A 20,779-nucleotide genomic window follows, 5' to 3' on the forward strand; every position below is an offset into this window, starting at 1 on the left:
GGACAAGAGGTAGCTCACGGCAGGAAGAAAACATAATTTTCAGCCAGAACCTTAACATAAAAGTCACATAGAAGGCAATTAACCGTAATGCGATTTCACCTTACATTAGGTTACCAACACTCAACTTGAAAAAAACATACTGCAAAACAACAAAACCATATGTTTAAACTTTAAAGAGCAGCACTGGCCTGTGGACACTTTGTGCTGGAGTTTGGAATCTAACTTCAGAAAAACAAAAGGGGAAATTTTAATTGCTACTATAGAAATCTTTGTTTGAATAATACCTCCAGTAGCACGCAAACAAAGGGACTGTACTCTATAACACAGCTACAGATAAAGATTGACATTGTTATAACATACCCAAAACAACTGAACATTAAGGAGATATCTATCTATACCCCCTTGAGTTGAGCCAAGAACTTCAGCAAGTCTTTCTAGTCTTCGGGAAAGGAGGATGAATAACACAGCTATTGAGTTTCCTGCTTTTTGTAGGATGATGCTAAAGAACTGATCCGCAAATCTAAAACCAATCCAGTGTGTGCAGGCAAAGTTCACACCAACCTTCAGTAACATTATTTATTACCAGATACATAAAAGCAAGCTGAATTTATTTCCTTTACAACTCTTCCCTAATTCTTTTCATTTCAACTCTGGCCTTTCTGTTTGTACTTTAGGAGCTGAAATTAGCAGAATATTCACCAATTTTTAAGAATGTCAAAAGCAGATTCAATATTCACATACTTAAAAAAGGTGCCACTGCCAAACACTGGAGTCCACTTGAAAACAAAAGGAAAAGAACCCATAAAACTCTAAATTTGAAAAGTCAGCCTTAGTAACACTGCGCACTGTTTTACTAAATTACTATCTTAGGAAAATGCCCTTGTCCACAAAGGTTATCTACTGAAACAAATGCTGATTTACAAAGCCTACTTGATGACAGTTTTGGAAGACTATTGTCACCTAATATAATCATAGTTTATAGGTTTTAAGAGTTTCTTCACAGTGTATCTTTAAAAACAAACCAACAAACCCACCACAAACAAAAACACCCCCCCCCCGCACAGAGCACATAAAACCAGCATGTTGCTTTGTTTTTCCTCAAAAATGTAAGGTAATGAGAGATAACAGCATTTTCGCAACAGCTGAGTTCTCTGAGGGCTTTGCATTTGTACGAGAACTTACATTTTCAACAGGTCAGACAAAAATTTGCAAAACATATTCCTTACTATTTACACCAAAGTTCCCATCCTTTAATTCAATTTTTAAAATGTACAAAACACATTTTTTCTTTCAATAGCATGACAGCAAGGAAATGAATATGGTCAAGCCTGCAATTCAAAAGGAAACAAGTGCAAAAAATTTAGGTATTTGGTCATGTGAATAATATAATGAAATCAAACTAGACATTTACGACATACAAAAAGCTTGCTGAATGTTTTATCACTATAGTTTCACCGTTGTTTTTCAGACTTAAGCAGAAGTAGCAGAACTGTTACAAGACCAGACAGAATACAACATCAGTGGTCAGGCATCCTACACCAAATCCTGTACACAAGTCAAAGAATAGCTACTGTACCAAAAGAGAATATCTCAACTTTCTGGGGCACTGAACAAAACCAGCAAACACAGCAAAATTAAAGTGATCTTTCATTTCTGGAATGAGAATGTGTGCAGCACTGCACGGCCAAAGAACCGCTGAGAATGGTCCAACTCACACAGAGAGGTGAGGGAAAGGAGAAATGTCATTATTACTTTTGTGTATATCGTGTATTTCTTTTTTTACTACCAAAATCCTCTATGTGCCTTCCAGCTTCTGCCTCATCGCCATCCTTGGGTACAAACTAAGCAAGAGTATCTACTCACAGGGGGAGAGCAGTTGTAGTTTAGTTCAAAAAAGGATGGGACGCCTGGAAGAACTAAGGAATGACCATGGGACCCAGCGTCAGACATCTAGACTGAGAAGTGCCCATTGAGACACAGTTTTCAAGTGTGTGTCGAGAAACTCCAAGCTGCACAAAATAGCCAGATTAAGTCAGACCTGAAGCTTAAAAGACCTGACAAGCCAGCAACTGCCTCCTCTCTCAGCCATCTGATAAGCATCTGTGACAGCTGGAAATACTGAGAGGTCAGATGATGATGTCAAAGTCAGCAATCTGGCTTCTAAAAGGTAACGGAAAGAAACACAACGCTAGTGATATCTTGGTGATGTTAGACAGCATTGCAGATTCAGGAAAGCTATGGTATTTAAAAACATCGCTTTCCAAACCTAAAAAAAACCCCAAACCCTAGCTGCACATTACTTAAGGTAGTTATTTTGAGCCCTCTGATAATAAAAATGAACACGCTACTGAACAGAAATTGGAGACTGACTATAAAGAGAGACCACAAGTTCCCTTAATACGGGTGAAGACGAAACATCCAGAACAGCCAAGAGGCACACGGAGTCATTTCATATTCATGGATCATTCACAGAAAACATATCACAAAACTAGGGAAACAGGTAAGCAGCAATTTTATTACAATAAATAATCACTGCTGTGGCCCACACAATCCTTAGAAGCAGAAGAATATTTTCTTCTGAGAAACCACATTAGTACAGCAAAAAACCAGTTCAAACAGTTGTATGAGGGTACAGAAAAAAAAAAGAAAAACAGAGCTCATGGTAATACAAGCACTGAAAAGAACAGGTTAAAAAAGAACCTTGCTGCAGAACAGTTTAGTTCATAAAAAGCAGAACGGCATATGACCAGATCAAAGTCTAAGCACTGCTAGGATAAGATCTAACATAAACCAAGAACTAAGAGGTCTGACAAAAAACCCAAGAACCCACACACCTTTTCCCCAGCTCTAAAAAGAATATTGTTATTTCTTTTCTCCAATGAAGTCGATTTTATTTCTTTATTTCTTTCCATTATTTTGTTCAATACCAAGACAATAAATAACGCCTTATAAAAGTTATTTGGATTCAACTAAGTAGGACTGAATGAAACAATTATTTCTCCTTGCTTACAACATAATACAATAGGATAATTACAACATTTATACTGTCCTGGAAAGATTCACAGTTTGGTGTGCCAAAAAACCAAACCAAACAAACAAAAACACACACAGGAGGCACAGATCAGCTTGTAACCAGGCAAAATTCAAACGAAAGGCAAATGCATGTGCCCACACACCATGTAGAAGTGCCTGAGAAACTTACTGCAACTTCTGTTTGTTCATTTTTGCTTAAAAATATATATTTCTTGATTAGAGCTTAATCACAACACCAAAGCTGCTACTTTTTGAATCAGAACAGGCCTACAATTACAACAAATTTAAAGAGACGCCTTGCTTAGTCGAAGTGAGCAAAAGACCACAAAACGTACCTCGTACATTCAATTAACGTGACTTTTAGTCGACCTTCTGCCAGTAGAATATCCTGTATACAGAGGTCTCGGTCTTCGTATTCATCAGGTGGCAACACTTGAAACGGAAAAAATGGCTTGAACCTGAAAAATATAGAAGAGATTTATCTTAATTCAAATGACACAAACACCACTAACACACAGAAATTAAAAAAGGTAACAGGATTACAATGAAACTTGAACACTCTTAAAGAGAAATAATGTCGTTCCTACATATTCGTTGGTCACAAGGAAGAAGTAGAAGCTACTAAAGCTTTTGTATGCAGAAAACTGGAGAATATATAAATAAAGATAATTCCACAACAATAGATTTGAGTTATATTTACCAGTGCAGTTAATTTTGAGAAAGTGGTAAGCTGATCAAGTCATGGAATATGTTTATGATTGCAAATGTGATTTAATGCAATAGTCCTTTTGCTGTAAATATCTTAGCAGGTCTTTAAGTTCATCTGCATAAAACATCACAGCACCGAAAGGCGAAAATGTACCAAGATGCTAAAGCATAAATTTATGCTACTGCTGTACTTGGAGGACTGGCAGACCCTAATGAACAGTGCACTTCAGTTACACAGATTGGTATTTCCCTCATCTTGTGAAAAACATTTGCTTGCTCTTTTGAACCAGTCTTCTTCAGTTAAAGATATTCTAAAGGTATTCTAAATGTTTGCCCTGAAGCTTTATTTCCGTCATCACCGCATGTGATTCACAGGAAAAGCAGTTCGTGTTCGAGATACGAAGAGCTTTACACGTTATCTCACCACATAATTCTCCCTCTTTGATTAGAATATGCTGAGTTATAAATACCGATTTCAGTTTTCAGTGATAGCGCTTCAGTGTTGGCCGCAGCCACGATCTGACTCAGACACGCAACCCTAACAGCAACACAACCCTTTCTATTCGCAAAGCAGAAAGACATCATGAAATCTGTGCCAGCATTTACATAAAGTATTTGAAAAAGCACTTGCAGGGTACTCCTCCTTTCTGTTTTTATTTATTGATCCCATTTCCTAGCACTGCCCCATGCTTTGGTTTCCGTCCCCTGGCCCCGACACGGCCTCCCAGCGATTATTTCTGTTGAAGACTTACAAATAGCAGGACACGAGCCCCATCGCCTGCAGGATGTATCTGCCATTTCATGAGAAAGAAGCCTTTCATAAGGACTGTTTGCTCAACCAGAGGCATCTGCTTGTCACATTCAGAGATCACAATATGTTCAGGAAACAGTCACATGGATCTGAACTGAGGAGTTTCAGAGATTCAAATAAATAATGGAGCGCCCTTTAAGCGCCAGCACACTCTTTGGGAGGGAGCCCGATGCCCCGATTCCAGACACTTGGTTTCTGGACGAGCATCAGCCTCATACAGAGCCATGAGAAAGACATTTCTTTTGTTCTCCTTGTGAATAAATACAACTCAACACTCCAGTTCTTTTCCTAAAATCCGATTCAACTCCTAACTTTAATTTGGTTCCAAGTTTCTCCCTCATTAATTCCACCAGGAAGAAACAGGTTTCAAATTGGTTAAGTCAAAACATTTAAGTTAAAGAAAATACACTGAAGAAATTATTTACGTCTACATATGAAAAACGTGAAGCGATTAAATCACATCAGCCATACTTTAGGCTTATAAGCATGCCATAAACAACCAACCCAAAACATTCCTACTTCGTTTGATGTTTTACTCAATCTTCGTTTATAGTTCTCGACTTATTAAAGGCATAGTAAACATCACAAGAATGGGGAAAATAGCACTAAGGCAACCCCATTATTTTCACTTTACAGATTCCTAAGACCTGCAGCCACTGCAGGGCTTGGCCACCTCCCCTCGGCATAAGCAAAGGTACCTGCTCCTTTCAGAAATTACTTCTACCCCCTCAAAATACAGATTCTAGCTCAGATTTTGTTAGGCAAAAGGGAAGAGTCAGGGAACCACACTGGAAAAGTAATACCAAGTTTTGAGTGAATAAATACTTGTAGGTTGGTTTAGGTTTGGTTTAGTTTTTTGTTTATTTGTTTGGGTTTTGTTGTTGTTGTTTTCACAGCACAGATAAACAACTTTGCAATTAGTGCTAGCAACTGCCCATATACCTTCTCCCAAAAATCTATTAAAAAAAGGTTTTCCACAGGAATCGCAAACTAATGAGCATCACCAGGAGCTTCAGTGAACTACGGAAACAAGATTTCTGGAAGGCAGAACAGACAAAGAAAGAGGATCCATTAGGTTACCATCACCTCCCCAAATTTCTGAAATGCCAGGCTTGCAAGTGTTAGTAATGATCAGGTCTTTCCCTTACATATATCATAAAACAGCCTGCTGGCTATTTAACAGAATCACACCGCAACCTCCTGCTGCAGCATGGAATGACAAAATGATCCTCAGTACAAGACACTTTGTGGGAGATTAAGACAATGTTTACTATAGTTTTGATTTCTAGTATCAAAATAGACATAATTTTAAAATTAATACAACAATGAATTCAAGAGGAAAAAATCTTAAATACCAATAATATATATATACACACACACAATAATATACAATAGGCAAAACACTTAGCAGTGTATGCTGGACTTTGTGCAGCGCTGGTTAAATTTTCTACAAATATGGGATGAAAAGCAGTCTCAACATTTTTAATTTACAACAAGCACTTATGTTCACATTCTTAACACTGAAACTAATTTGCAAAATCCTTAGCAAAAAACCCTAACACATTATCTACTTCCACTGGCATTAGTAACATGCAAACAGCTAAATATCTCACATTAAATGCATTTTTAGTGTTTGAGTGCTGTTCTAAAGTCTTCCAATTTTATAGCACAGCTCTTATCTATTTAAGGTAATTTACTAAGAGCTTGTACATTTCCAAAATTGAACATTGGACAAATTACTATTTCAAGTAGATTTCAATCATCTAATAGTTAAATTAACTGTTGACGGACTACTTAAATACAAGATAATACAAACCTATTTGGAAAGATAAAACCACACACAAGGCAACCAGAAATTCAGGCAGGGGTCCCAGGTTCTCCCATCTTTTTCCTTGTAACAGGGTAAGTCTGTGAGCTACTCTACCTCTTAAAAACCCACTACTATAATATAGAACTTATTTTATTAAATACCTTGTACAAATAACCTTGCTGTAATTTCTGTAACAGCTTTAAGAGTGTGTTTTGCTACTCTCTAATAATTAGTCATCTTTAAAGAGTGAAAGTCCACCAATAAATTCCTTAAGAGAAATTCATCATACTGATGACAAAAGAAAAGATCGTGCAGCCTACCAATAAACCTCTGTTCTAAAAGTCTGTAAAGAAACCTCGACAGCAAAATAAATGCCTGATTTTACCTCATCTGGCTCTCTGACCAGATGCTCATCACAGGATTCTCAGTTCCCTCTCTTAACTTTAACCAATAGCCAAAAAAAGTTAGTTATCTAAATCGGTGGATGTCCGTCAGTGGAGAACAAGCCCATAACAAATGGTTTGCAATCGGTCCATTCCATTTTAAGCCACGACAACGGTGTGGGAAAATCCAGGAGACGTTCCTGACAGTACAACAGTTGAGAAAATGTTACCAAAAGGCACTTAGGAGAAATATAGTACCAGTTTAAACCAGGTTCTCCAAGGCAGATTTTCATCGCAACTATATTAGACCCGTTTCAAGTAGGGTCTAATGCTGCCACCTCCTTATTCAAAAAGGTCAAAAGGCAAAATTCATGCTCATGTCACAAGTCCTTGAACAACAAAGCAGGACAACACCAACCCAATCCATATATCCAAAAGCCTCCTTTTCAATTCCAAAGCTGCCAAATGATACTAAACAACTATCAGATGCAAGGTAGGTTTTGTGGGGGAGAGATTTTTTTAATTGTCTTTAAACCACATTTGTTAAGCCTTGGTAAACTCTTCATATTCCCCAGAAGAACAATATGGGTGTACTGTAACTACTGTAGAAGAAAAAAAGCACACCTTATGACCCTGTCTCAAAACCCTGTTTGAATATGTGATGCTATTAAGCATCTAATATAAGGTACTTTTAAAGGCTTTAGAGTACGTTATCAAATTGTTTTTAAATTAGTCTCCCCCCGCAAATTGATCATCTTATTTGTCCAGAAGTCTAAAATGCAAATAGCACACTTAGGAAAATGTTAAAAACTAACATTTTCATTTAATATGAAGCGGACTAATCACAAACTTAAAGTGAAATTTTAGCAAGTGAAAAAAAAAAGCCTATAAAGAATAATATTGAAAAGCAGCTGTCAAGTAGCAAAAGTGTTTCTTCACAAACAAGAACAAAAAAATCATTTCACATGAGAAATTGCGTCAGATGATTATACTGAAAGATAATTAAGATAAAGTTATTCAATTAATATACAGGATTAAAATTATGGGTATAGTAGCATAATACTGAACTCTTCCACATGCAAAGCACGGCAAACCCGTTCCCAGACACTGTGCATGGAAAACCTCCCCACTCCATTCCTGCCACATTTCAGAGTCACTTCAGTGGCTCAACTGCTCTCATCTCATCACCACTTCACTCTAAGTCAGAAATTCAAAGCTACATCTGAAGAAAGAACCAAAACCCAAACAAATCAAGTTAGTTCCCTTCATTTTGGGTGTTTTCAGCCCCTGAGTAACACTATTCTTCCTTCTCAGTTCTGTGGAACTCACCTACTTGGAACAACACTGTAATTCAGTGGCTTAGTTTTAGAAATGTCTGACCTATATTCCCATTAATTCGTATTCACTATTCTGTGATGATTGTTTTGCAGTCCTCAAGCCAGCTTTTAATAGAGGAAAGGAGTCTTTTATACCTTAGTTTAATTTAATTAATCTATTACCTAAATTAACTGCTCCCACCAGTACGTACTTAACTACAATAATTATAGTTACGTGACAAAATCTATTAAGAACCGGGGGAAAAAAAAAAAAATCACTTTATCTGGCCAAAGATAACCAAGCCCTTACATGTTTGTTTGTTGCATCTATTAAGAATATCCAGAATTACAGTGCAAAAATAACTGTTAAGGACTAAATACAGACGGGAATAAACTGTGAAAGGTCTTAGTAGCCCATTCCCTAACTGGAGAAGCAGAAAGACTTACAGCTTCATTTCTAAATGCAGGACAGAGTTAGGATTATGCAGAGGTTTTACAAAGAAGTAGTAACACTTTCCTAGAAGCAGCTCTGGGAAAAGTTTTAAATTATTCTCTGGGTTTCTAAAGGAACTTTGATGTCTGAAACAGTGATCTAAAAATTACTGCATATGTGTTTAAGACCACATTAATCACTTGTATTATACGAATTCCAGCACTACTTTACTGCCATAAAATAAGATTAAACTTTGTCAGGTTTATGAAAATTTTACTTGAGTTACATTAACTATTTAAATCTTACTAAACAAGGCAAAAATACTTTAAATCTCAGAAGAGCCCATCAGCTAAAATAACAAGTATGTTTATTATAAGGCTACATTGTGTACATAGCAAGACCTCAAGTTTTGTTTACAAAAATTAAACCAAAAATCTAAATTCAGACTGTGTTTAGTAAAGCTTCAATATACTTTCCTAAATGCTACTGTATGCAAAGATTCTGGTATCTAAAATATTTTTAAAAGAACAACTGCCGAATGTATTTTCAGTTTGGGGAGTACTTGAAAGGTTTGACCAACTACAGAACAGAACTCAGCCATTTCCACATTGCCTTTTTAATCTGATCCACAGAACTACAGCCCATGAGCTTATTAAGTGTATATATTTGAAAAAGAGTGATAGACACCACATATTTTAAGTCATAAAAAAGTTTTCTATTCTTACATTGTCTGTAACTTCAGATGAAGTTTACTTCTACAAAAATTCTAACATATTACAACCCACTCCTAAAAGGGCATGATCACATTAATAAGATTTTAAAAGTACTTATGAGCAAACGCTGGAGGTTCGTTAGGTTTTATAATGCAAACAGCTTATATCCTTCTTCACGCTGAAGATAAAAAAAAACTAGAATTCATCCTTAGCTTGGAAAAAAATAGGAAAAAAAAAGTACCACCACTGTTTTCATTGATTTCACAAGGAAAAACGCTGCAAAAGCATCTCAGTATTCATAGCCAGAGCACTTGAGCAATTCAAACTATACTCTTATTCAGTATAGAAATATAATTTCAGTTTTACCAACACCCATGAAAATTTGGCTTACAAATAACCTGGAAAACACTGTGATGAGAGAGTAGGTTTATTTTCTAGGCAGTTTCATGGAAAAGTGCAAATCGGTTCTAGCACTCCACCCACTGTGTTACAGGATATTCTGCCACAGGCATGTGGGAGGCTCATACACATAAGTTCTCAATATATGAACAGTCACTTTTTAAATCAAGACCTCAAACAAAAAAGAGGCGGCAGCAAAGACCATTTTTTCTTCAAAGATGTTTCACACATTTCCAGATTCTTCTTATGGTGATATCAGTACCCCTGAGGTATATCTCAAATCAGACACTCAAAACAAGCCCTTTTATAACTTTAAGACCCACTCTGCAAGAACAGATAAAAGAATAAATGCAAATAGTCAAGTAGCTCCTTCCAAAAAGGACAGTAGAATATTTTTCTGCTTATATGACAGAAGTCATTGTAAATACAGCCAGGAAAGACTTAAAGACTTGACATTGCTGTCTGTATTGAAATAGCCACAAGTAAAAAAGAAATCTTGAATCAGGCTTATCAAAACTGCTTTCTTATCAGCACAAACAAGACCACTTTGACCATGCACAAACTTTTTTGCATTTCAGGAATACTAGTTTCCCAAATTCTAAATTCCGTAGCTGCTGAAATAGCTTAGTTCACGCAGTCAATGCCTGCTTGATCTCCTTAAGCTTTCACGTGGTAGGGTTTGGGGTTTTTTTAAATTGTATGTGATCGAGCTGAAAGCCAACTGTTGGTTCAAATTAAGAGAAAGAGATCAAAATCCTGCTATATTTCAGTCTCAGACAGGACAACGACAAAATTTCCCTGTCTGACCAGAAAGACGGAATCGCTGTGGCTCTGCTCCAAACGGGACACGGGACGCAGAATATGTTCTTGTTCACGTAGAGCTGGAAGAGAGGCAGCCCTACCAGCAAGCAGCCTTTAGGCTTTCAAAGAGAAAATAACAGGAGGAACCCCCTGAAAATAAACAAGTCTGAGCCACCCCAAAATTCTACCTTCAGCCAGTTCGATTAGAGTTTAGTTCCAGTAACTGACGCTAACAAACTTCTCACTTTAGCATTAAATTCTCCCATAAGGAGGTCTCAAGTCTCTCTACAAATATCATCTCCGTAATCCAGTCAGCGGAAAATGATGTTCCAATAGAAGTCTGAAGTCCGTACACATGGCTCGTTCATTGAGGTCAAGAGTTTTCATCCCCTGCTCTGAACACTAACCTGCATCCATACAAAAACTGACAACATTCTCTTAAATCACCCAGAAAATGACTTTGTCACTGCTGGAAACAGTCCGTCAGCTGTAACCCAAAAGTGAAAAGTATCTGTATTTGTTCTGAATTCTAAACACGATGGCTTTCCAAGGTTTATCCTTATTCCTCCAGTCAGCTTCAAAAGTACTGAAACTACAGAAGCTTCTCCTCTGCGTTTATCTAGTCATCTCTGATAAGACAAAAAATGGTCTAATTCACACCCTTAAAGTCTTCCAAAGTGTTGGAGGCAGTCTAGGTCAGCATTAGGAGGACCATTTTCAAAACTGAGATGACTGGTGCACCCTGAAACTGTAAACAGCAGGAATAAGAGGTCAGCTTTTCTGAGTGCAATGGTGGGGACTGATGGGGACACACCATGGTACACACACACTTGCCAAACATCCCCCAAGCAAATGTGTCACCATTTGAGAGTCACAGCATTTTATTAATGGGCCTCTGCTGTAAACTGGGTCACCTAACACCTGGACGTGACCTGTGGCACCACTGTTGATGGCCAAATACAGGAGGGGATTGCAAGATTAATTAACAGGACAGGTCCCTGCACTTTGCAAATCCTGCAAGCTGAAGCTGGGACTGGGATTCCATTTGAAAGAGGGAGCTGCTCAAATCACCATAACCTTCTCCCACACCATCCCCACAATGAATTTGTATTTTTTCTCTAATTTGCCCTTCTTTCAAAGGAAATGGATGAAAAAAAGGAAAGGAGAAAAAATGAAATCTGAGTTTTCGTAGTATTGTTTTAAAACAATAACCCTGACATTGCTGTTCCCACCTCATCTCCCCTTATAATCCACTGGGCTCTTTGCCTGGCAACATTAGAATCTGTTTTGTTTATTGCATTAAGTTTTGTTAGCAAGCATGCAGAGTAATTCTTTACAAAAAATACAAAGTGTTATGAAGCTTTCCGAGTTACACTGCATCATTTCCACTGTTTAATTATTCAGGAATCATTCACTCAGCCAGACCATTCATAGCAGAGATTCAAACAACTCCATGAAGCCTTTTGCCATGTCACTGCAACATTATGATCTTCAATTTCTACTGTTCCTATTTTAGCTCAGGCAAACAAGAATAATGGTTTAAGTAATTGGCTACACAAATGACATTTATGTAAAAGTCCATTTTAGTTCTTACTACACAATGGCTTACATTTAAAATACTATATAAAAGTATAATTGACAGGATATTTCTCAAAGGTTTTAGCACCATTTAAAGTATTTTACATTTGTGGTATTAGTTATTGTAATTAGTACTATCTTCACTTCAGTGACACTTGCAAACAAAATGTAACCTTGTACTTAAAACCATTATAAAACCAAATTGCAGTATTTGTAGACATTTCCTTCTGAATGGGCATTTTTCATAACTGTTGCCATTAAACCTGATACAGGAAAATATACTGAAAGTTAGCATTACAAATGATAGGATAAAAGTAATGAACAAAGTATAATCTGTGGATGTGTGATGGAAATCATAAAATATGGGACAAAAATTAATAAATGTTATGATTTTGTAAATTTAATCTCAAATGGTTCTTATAACTTTTATCATTCAAGCAGCACAAAATTGCTAAAGCAAAGTTTTCCCGAAAGACTATCCTAATTTAATTTTATGCTAGTCAAATCAGGTAATTAATTACTGTCTTTGAGTATGTGTAACAGTCTGATTATCATCAGCTACTCTCTGTAATAGTCTTTATTGCAGACAGATTTTTACAACATCTGATAAACCTTGAAAAATGGGAAAATTGTGTCACTGTGTATTTTTCATGACATAAAATAGCTTTAATGGAGAGGGTTGGGTGCACTGCTCCTCACAGGCTGTTCTGCTGAACTACACCATAGCTGCAAGCTAAACAAGGGAATTAAGAAATAGACATTGTTCCTGTGTAGTTTTAAGGCTAAAATGAATTTAAACAGCTAGCAGGGGGGGGGGGAAAAAAAAAAAAAGTAGCAGCTCTCCAGAGCCCAACCCAGAGTTGAAAGCAATTTCTGCCTTCCATTGCACAAAAAATAAGTTTTTCGTGTCTTTCTCCTCTGCTACACCCAGCAACCCCTTGGCAGTGTTCATAGCCATCTATGGCCACAGGTCTATTAATAAAATGTTGCCAGGTCCTGCAGTAAAGAGAGATGCTCTGGGCTGCCAAAGCCAACTCAGCACATCCCCACCTCGATGGGCAGAGCCATTTCAGAGCACCCGCACCCTGACACTGCATACACAACCAGTTCACTGTTGGCTGGGCACTTCAGTCCTACTGCAGAAACTTTCTTTGCAACACGAACAAATCCATCAACTGAAGTCTTCACTGCAGATTTTTTTTTTCACTGATTTACTAGATACACTGGCTGGGATCACTGAACATCTTGAAGGTCTGAATTGTAGCCTGGAGTTGACTGGCTTGTGAAACAACTGTTAAACAGTGAAGGTAAATGACAACAGGAAAAGTTTCCAAAACTTACATAGATCTTACTCATGCCCCTCAACTGAGATGAACACAGCAGCAGTAAATTCTTTAACCAGAAACTCGGTGACTGTAGCAGAAGCTGCTCAAATTATTTATAAATTCTGTGTTTAGTATTGCACAATTAACCTGACAAATGTTTATAAAATAGTGACTCTCAAATCTCCTTCACACCAACTGGCACCCATACTCATTTCCAAAATGAGAATTTAGCCACGGTTATGAACAAGTACTCCTCAGCCCCCAAACATCAAAACACACACTTCCAATAGAGCATTTTTTCTTAATTGTATAAAATACTGCTATTTATGTATCACACAGAATCACATTTATAATATTGGATCATTGCCTTTTCTGGATAAAAGCACAGTTTGGGATCATCATGTAAAGGTTTTTATAGTTCTACAATTAAGAGATTTTAGCGGACCTGGCTAGCACAAATTATTAACTTAACAAACTGCATAGGTATGTAATGTTCTCTCCATACTCATTTTAGACAATAAAGCTTATTAATCATAGAAAAAGTTTTAAATTTAAAAAGTCTTTTCCTATTCCATAAAGAACAATAATATCAAGAAAAACCAAATGTTGAAATGGTTTTAAATCGAACAAGTGTGAACATGAACTGTAAACACAGGAGCATATCGGGTGACTTGAGGCAATCTCTGCAGGAATGCAGAACAAGCAGTTTCCCATAGAAACCCAGCAACATGAAAGGACTGACTCCAGTCATGAAATCAGCAGCCCAAGACTAAGCTCCACCATCCCTACAGCGCCACACTGTTTCCACAACAACGTCTGCTAAAATCTACTGTCCTTGCTCAGGCTGCTTATTTAAGTATCATTTCCTAATAAAAATATTGACTATTTCACATGCTTAATATATATAAAATGGGTTCTAGAAGCGACTCGTGCATTTTGACATCTAATACATGACTGAGAGCTGTATCAGCTACCCGTTTCTACAGGAAAATTCTGTGCCTCTGTTCCTTGAAGTACTTGAAGTAATGTCCCTCAAGAAAAATCCAGTGTTCGGTTTTGTGTGACAGGTAGGGAAATACTAGCCACACTATCCACAGAAACTAAAAATCATAATACAACCTGTAGAAGGTGATTCAGAATAGCCCAACTCTCGTGCTCGAACACATCTACCTGCTCCAACAGATGGGATCAGAGCCAAACTTGGACATTTGCTAGATGCCTACAGTCTGGCTATGTGATTAAGTCCTGTATGCCATGTATTTCCTTTGAAAAGGAAGGTTACCTTTCAAAAAATGAAAAAGTACTAATGCTTATTTCATATTCTAAATAAAAGAATTGAAAGCTATACGAATTACGACAACTGAATAAAAAGAAGTATTTGTTCACACTGAGCAGCCAGGTCAGATTTCAGATGAACAGCAGAGTGAGGTCTCAATTCTAGGGCATGCAAAACACCATGAAGTACCAAATAAATCTTACTGGATTTTTTCAGAGCCTTCATTCACTATCCACATGAAAAAAGGTCACTTCAGGACTAAGATCGAGTAATTTTTAAACACAAAACAGCAAAGGTGTTAAATGAGGTAATTTTCTTTTCATTACTATTGCACAAAGAATCTTTCATTCACTGTTTCAAGCATGAGAAGTTGAAGGAGGCTTTATTTTCCCTTCAGACCAATTAACCTTAATGTTTATTGGATGGATTGCTACCTACAGCAAACACAAACAGTAATCAGCATAACTTATTCTTCTGTCTTAATCTCTCCCTTCAACTGAGAGATTTTTTTTTTTGTCCCTAACTATCCCTATGGTCTCCCAGTTTCCCCACTAATCCATCTTGAGTTGGTAAGGAAAATAAAGTAATAGCTGTTGACTAATCATAAGAAAAGGCTCACCCGTAACCTGAAAAGAATGCCACCTGTGTACTGAGAAATGTCCAAAAAGTAGCTGGTCATTCATTCACTCTGACTTTATAATGAACAACTTCAAACCAGCATTCTTTCAGAATTACATCTTTGCAGTGTGAAGGCCTGTGAAAGGCTGGAGCTGGGGAAGAGACCAAAAAATTTCAAAACCCCAAGAACCAACAGGTTTTGAACTTGATATCTACATAAGGTGATTTACATACATGTTTTGTAACACATACATGTTTCTTCAGCTTAAATAAAGGTATTTGGTGAACCTCCAGACACAATGTATATCTGAGACAGACCACTCCTAAAGTAAAGAGAGTAAAAAGCTCCACACTACAAAAAGCTTACTTCTATACATGTAGCACCCTTGAAGAAATGAAAATATTTAATGTTCTGGGGTTTAGTTTTGTTTACTGTGTGTCAGGTTGCCTGCAGATCCATTTATCTAACTCCTGTATAAGAAAAACTACTTGTCCATGCATAACAAAGACAATCTTCCAAGCATGAAACTACTGTCTACAGACATCTGCTGGTTCCAATTATCACCACACTGCCATTAGCAGAACAAGTCTTTGTGCTGGCATCAGAGCATTAACCCTCTGGAACAGGCTGACAACCCACAAGGCTCACAGTGCTGCTTGACCATCCATTTTTGCAGAGCAGAAAAGGACTCAGATCCTGGACTGTTGCTGTTGTTGGTTTTGGTTTGGGTTTTTTGTTTGTTTGCTTTTAAATGCTTCTGTATACTAGAAGATTTTTGCACCTTGAACAGGCATGGCATTAAAAAAAAAAAAAGCAAAAAGCAGTTTTTCAGCAGCAACAGGAATGAGAACTTTAAATCTGTAAGGCACTCCTGTTTGACTAGTAAGAGAGATTCGTATCACAACCACAGTAGAAATTCACTCAGAAGAATCTCCATATCCTCTCCCTTTGCAGAAGCTGTAGAGAAAGTAGGTATCTCTACTGGTTGCTGATTTCTGAAGTTAAGACATGCTCACAACCTCAATCTCTACCATTATTTCTGAGTATAACCTCATCAGATGAATAATATATACCTTTTTAAATTATACTTTTTCCAATACCTCTATTACTATATTACGAAATCATTTCTATTATAAAACACACTTCAAATCAATAGCTACTTACATTACTACCTAAGTTTTGAAAAAAAATAAGAAACTGCTGTGTAACACTCAAAGTGCATTCTCTAATGGTAAGTTAAAATAGGCTTGTCTAATGGTTCTTCCCAGTGAAATTCAGTATAGCCCCAGTTTCCAAATAAAGCATGGAATTATTTAACGTGACTAACTATTTTGCAAATAATCAGTTCCAAGGATAGTTCGTGTTGAAAAAGACCTCAGGAGGTCATCTAAATACCTGATACAGAAATGTTAAAAGTAATCCTTTGTGAGATTACTTCTAAAGAAAATAAAGCTATTCCGCTCTGCAGTAGCATGTCTTAAAATAAAGCAAAGTATAGTTTCTCCAGCACACTAGTAGCAATACAAAATACTAGCTTTTTTTAATGTAACAAACTCAGAAACCAAGTGTTCTTGAAATATACAGAACTGCCACACTGCTTAGGCAATACCTAATCTGCTTAGGATGTAATGGATCAATTGGCAAAACCCTACATTTAGAGACAAAAAAAGCAAAAAAACCCACACAACACAGCAGCTGTTAGTTGTTTTTTTTTTTACCTTATTAAGAAATACTGTGAAATTAAGTTCTGGAGGGAGACTACACTGCGAGTACTTCCTCCTCACCTTTTACATACACACAAATTGTTTTGTATCTTTATGACAGCAAAGTGTATTTTTATTCTCTAGAAAGAGCCCAAAAGCCAAAGTTCTCCAAAACATATGCAAAGCAAGATCAGGACCTGTTCAACACAGCTAGATAACAGCATAATTAGTGTACCTATATACCTGATATGATGGGGGAGAATATCATGGTTGCCACCAATAAGCAGCTGAATACTAGGTTAACAAGCAAGCTATAGCTCATAAGGGAAGTAATGGAGATGAACCTATGACTACTGCAACAGCACTGGCAAGCAAGGGGATAAATACCTGGAGTAGCCTTTACTCAGTTTCTAAATAATAAATGCTAAGGCAATGCTAGTAACTACAACTTTGTGTTAACCACTTTATCCTACTATTAAAAGGACAAGATATAGAGAGTTAAAACCAATATGAACAATGTCTACAGTACTACTATTAAAGAACTGTTCGAGTGTATACAATGAAAACCAAAGGCTGGATAGAGGCCCCTAGATAACAATTACCAGCACAGAGTGGAGTTTATCTACCACCCTGTTCTAGTGAAAGATACCTACGTGAAAAATCCAGTATCAAGTCAAGCCAATGGGCAACACCAACTAAATGTGGTTCCTGAGAGTACCAGCATTAGAGATTTTGGGATAGTGAGACAAGTGGTGGGTTGGCGGCCACCCTGCACAACACCAATAGTTGACATCATGAACAACCAACGGGGAAGTCAAGGCTTTCCGTGCTCATTCCCAGGCTCTATCCAACTCAGAACTAAAAAAAAAGGTATAATTTAACTAGTTAATTCAAGTCACAATACAGTTATGGATTGTGTAGAGACAAATAAATGATACCTACAACTCTCCATTACCTTACTGAAGTTAGGGCTAGTTATAAAAAACCATCTTGACCCACAGTTATCTAGTTTCTCAAGAGTGCACCAGAACTCTTGTGTATTGGAGAAGGAAAAACCCACAACACATCATTTTACATCTTCCTCACATCTGAACAGGAAACTTCTGACAGACCACAATGCTTTCAGAAAAGCTGTGTGCATTTCTATTACAAAGCAACAAATACATTAAGATTAAATTTAGCTATAAAATACCAGTAACTCTTGCTATCACAAATTGAATAGCATGCACAAATCTGTCAGCAGTGATGTCTACAAAATTTAAAAAGAAAAGCCTACCATTCACTGAATTTTACCAGCAGCCTTGCTTCCAGAGATTTAACCAAATTCTACTATACAAGATAATAATTGCCATTCAGTGGCAGAGCAGCTTCAAAATAGGTTGTTTTGCCACACACAGACACATTTCTAAAGCATCAAACAAAAGCGATTACACACTACTAGAATAAAACACAAATTACTATTTGTTTAGACATAACGTGCATCCCTCCTTTTACAATTAGTAAGCAATTGCTTTTATAGAGAAAATTGTACATAAAACACTAGACGAACTTCAAATGCACTGATTAGTCTACATTGCCTCCCTTCATAAGCATTTAAGAGCACATCAGGAATGCAAGATGCCTTTTTCTACTTTCAAGCTACAGTTACACACATTGTACAAAGTCACTCCTAGTAATGGATGATACAAAAGAGGATCTCACTAATTTCTGCTTTGCTGCACAGAATTTTGCACATAACTGGAAAGAATATAAAACTATGTGTGTAGTAATTTGGCTGTAGCAACAGACAATGCATGTGTGACAACACCACGCTTAGTTTTTTTTAATGCAATATTTTACAGTGAAATAACAGAGGGAAGGGGGTCTGTCCTTCACACAAAGTTACAGGATAGTCAAAATCATCTGTGAGCTAAAGTTCTTCTGCCATTCGCTACCAAGTAAGAACTTCTATGAGTTACCTAATACAGAAGGCAAAGAAAATCACACATTTTAATGCTACTCAGCACCCTGAAACAAGATAAAACTCCTTTGTGGACTTCAATCTAAAAGTTAGCAGGGTTACAAAGTTCCCCTTTAACCAGCTGAAAGAACTTCCTGAGCTCCAAGTGCGTTTGTTTACAAGGTTGTAATTACTGCTATTCAAAGATTTATTTATGAAGTTACTTGAGCAAGAGCAGGGAGACATCAAAAAGGTTTTGAACTACACATGGAAGCAAACACTGACTATGTACTTAGACAAAAGACACATACAACATAGGAAAAAAATGGGGAGAGGATAAGCACATTCCCTGTAGATGAGAAATTCTTAAAGCTTTAAGTAAGGTAACAGGTAATTAAGCAGTTGTGAAACCCTCCTGACTTCTGCCTATGCATTCTTTGCTAAGGAACATATTAACATACCATAATCCCAAGACAATGTATTCTTACAAATTCTTCTAAAAAATACCAAGTTGTCATCTTATCAGCAGGGGGCTTGATTTTCCAAAATCACTTCTCTACATCAGCTAAATCATAACATCTCAACTATGCCACCATGTAAAAGTCTGTTGTTACCACTCAGCTGCTAGCAAGTTTTGCTTGTCTAGGGATCTACCTGCATGTGGAGAATACATGTTTTCAGTCTGTGTTCCACAAAACCATGGGCAACTGTGCACAGCTAGAGGTTCACAGACAGCTACAGGTTTCCATGCAGGGTCTGTGTTTCCACTTGAAGCTTTAAAGGCAAAGTTCAAGACAGTTAGGACACCAATGACCCAATCTTCCTTCCTTAAGACAATTCATTAATGCGCATTAAGCTTAGTGTCCTGCCTTCCCCCTTCACAACACAGTGGGTCAGAACGACATGTTCAGAACACGGTATAAAATTTAAACGCCAAAAGCACCATATGCAGAGTTTGACAACGTTGCATTGAACGTTTGCCACCCTATGCTACCAACCTACTATCTAGTGTAGAAACCAGACATGACACTATTCCCTTCTCAAGCATTCACAAAGTCCCAACTCCTTATAACTTAAACGGAACATAGTAAAATAACAGTTCATTCTTAGTTTTACAATAATTTATCTAGCTCTATAATAATGTATGCTTCCTATAACAAGCTCAGTGTCAGTTACCTTCTATCCTCACCCTTCTTCCTATTTCTGTCCTAAATGTGGTGCTCTGCTTCTTTCCTTATTCTCCCCTCCAGTCCCTTTAACGTGTCAGTGACTCACACATGCCTTAACCATTCTTTCTGGTGCAGAAAGTTTGAGAAATATGTGAAAAACTCATTAACTAAATGATGAGAGTGCCCTACTGCCCAAGTGCATCTCCCCAAGGAAGAATAAAGATGACAATCCTCCTCTCCTGAAGGGGAGGAGCACATCATCATTGGTTCCACAGGTACCCTAAAAACTTGTCTACAGAGTGTAAAGATCGTTCTACTCGCCCCTTCTAGGTATGCCAAGAGTGCTACTTCAGGCTCTTCTCCATGGTTAACAGCTTCAGTCTCTTTCCAACACAGTGAGAGAATGGAAGCAAACTTGCTCTTGATAGCTGCCCTGCTGCCCAGGATTGCTGTCTTCCAGAGAGCAATTCAATACCTCAAAACCTGAGAGGATCACCACATTACTTGAAGAAGCTACTCATTGCCCTGTCAGGGCTTCCCAAGTCTTGGATATTTTACATGTTCACTTTCATGAGAACTCTTAAGAGTCAATTGCAGAAGAACTGTCTGAAAGAGCTGTTAACAATTACATCACTGCAAAGCTAATTACACTGCAAAATTCAAATAGGCATTTTCAGTTACTCATCTCTGATGTATTTCAGAGAAAATGCTTACTGCAGAAGAATGTGGTAAACAAAATAAAAATGCTTACCTAACACACAAC

At 37.3% G+C, this 20,779-nt stretch overlaps 1 protein-coding gene across 1 annotated transcript in view; it reads right to left on the reverse strand.

The window, feature by feature from the left end:
* PDZD8 (PDZ domain containing 8) overlaps positions 1–20,779 on the reverse strand; it is a 58,681-nt gene that overhangs the window by 35,910 nt on the left and 1,992 nt on the right. Inside the window, exon 2 of the mRNA XM_065843150.2 lies at positions 3,369–3,491. Coding sequence (XP_065699222.1) covers positions 3,369–3,491 — 123 coding nt within the window. The remainder of the gene's footprint in view (positions 1–3,368; positions 3,492–20,779) is intronic.

This window comes from Patagioenas fasciata, chromosome 8 (genome assembly GCF_037038585.1).
Source record: "Patagioenas fasciata isolate bPatFas1 chromosome 8, bPatFas1.hap1, whole genome shotgun sequence".
NCBI classification, from domain to species: domain Eukaryota; kingdom Metazoa; phylum Chordata; class Aves; order Columbiformes; family Columbidae; genus Patagioenas; species Patagioenas fasciata.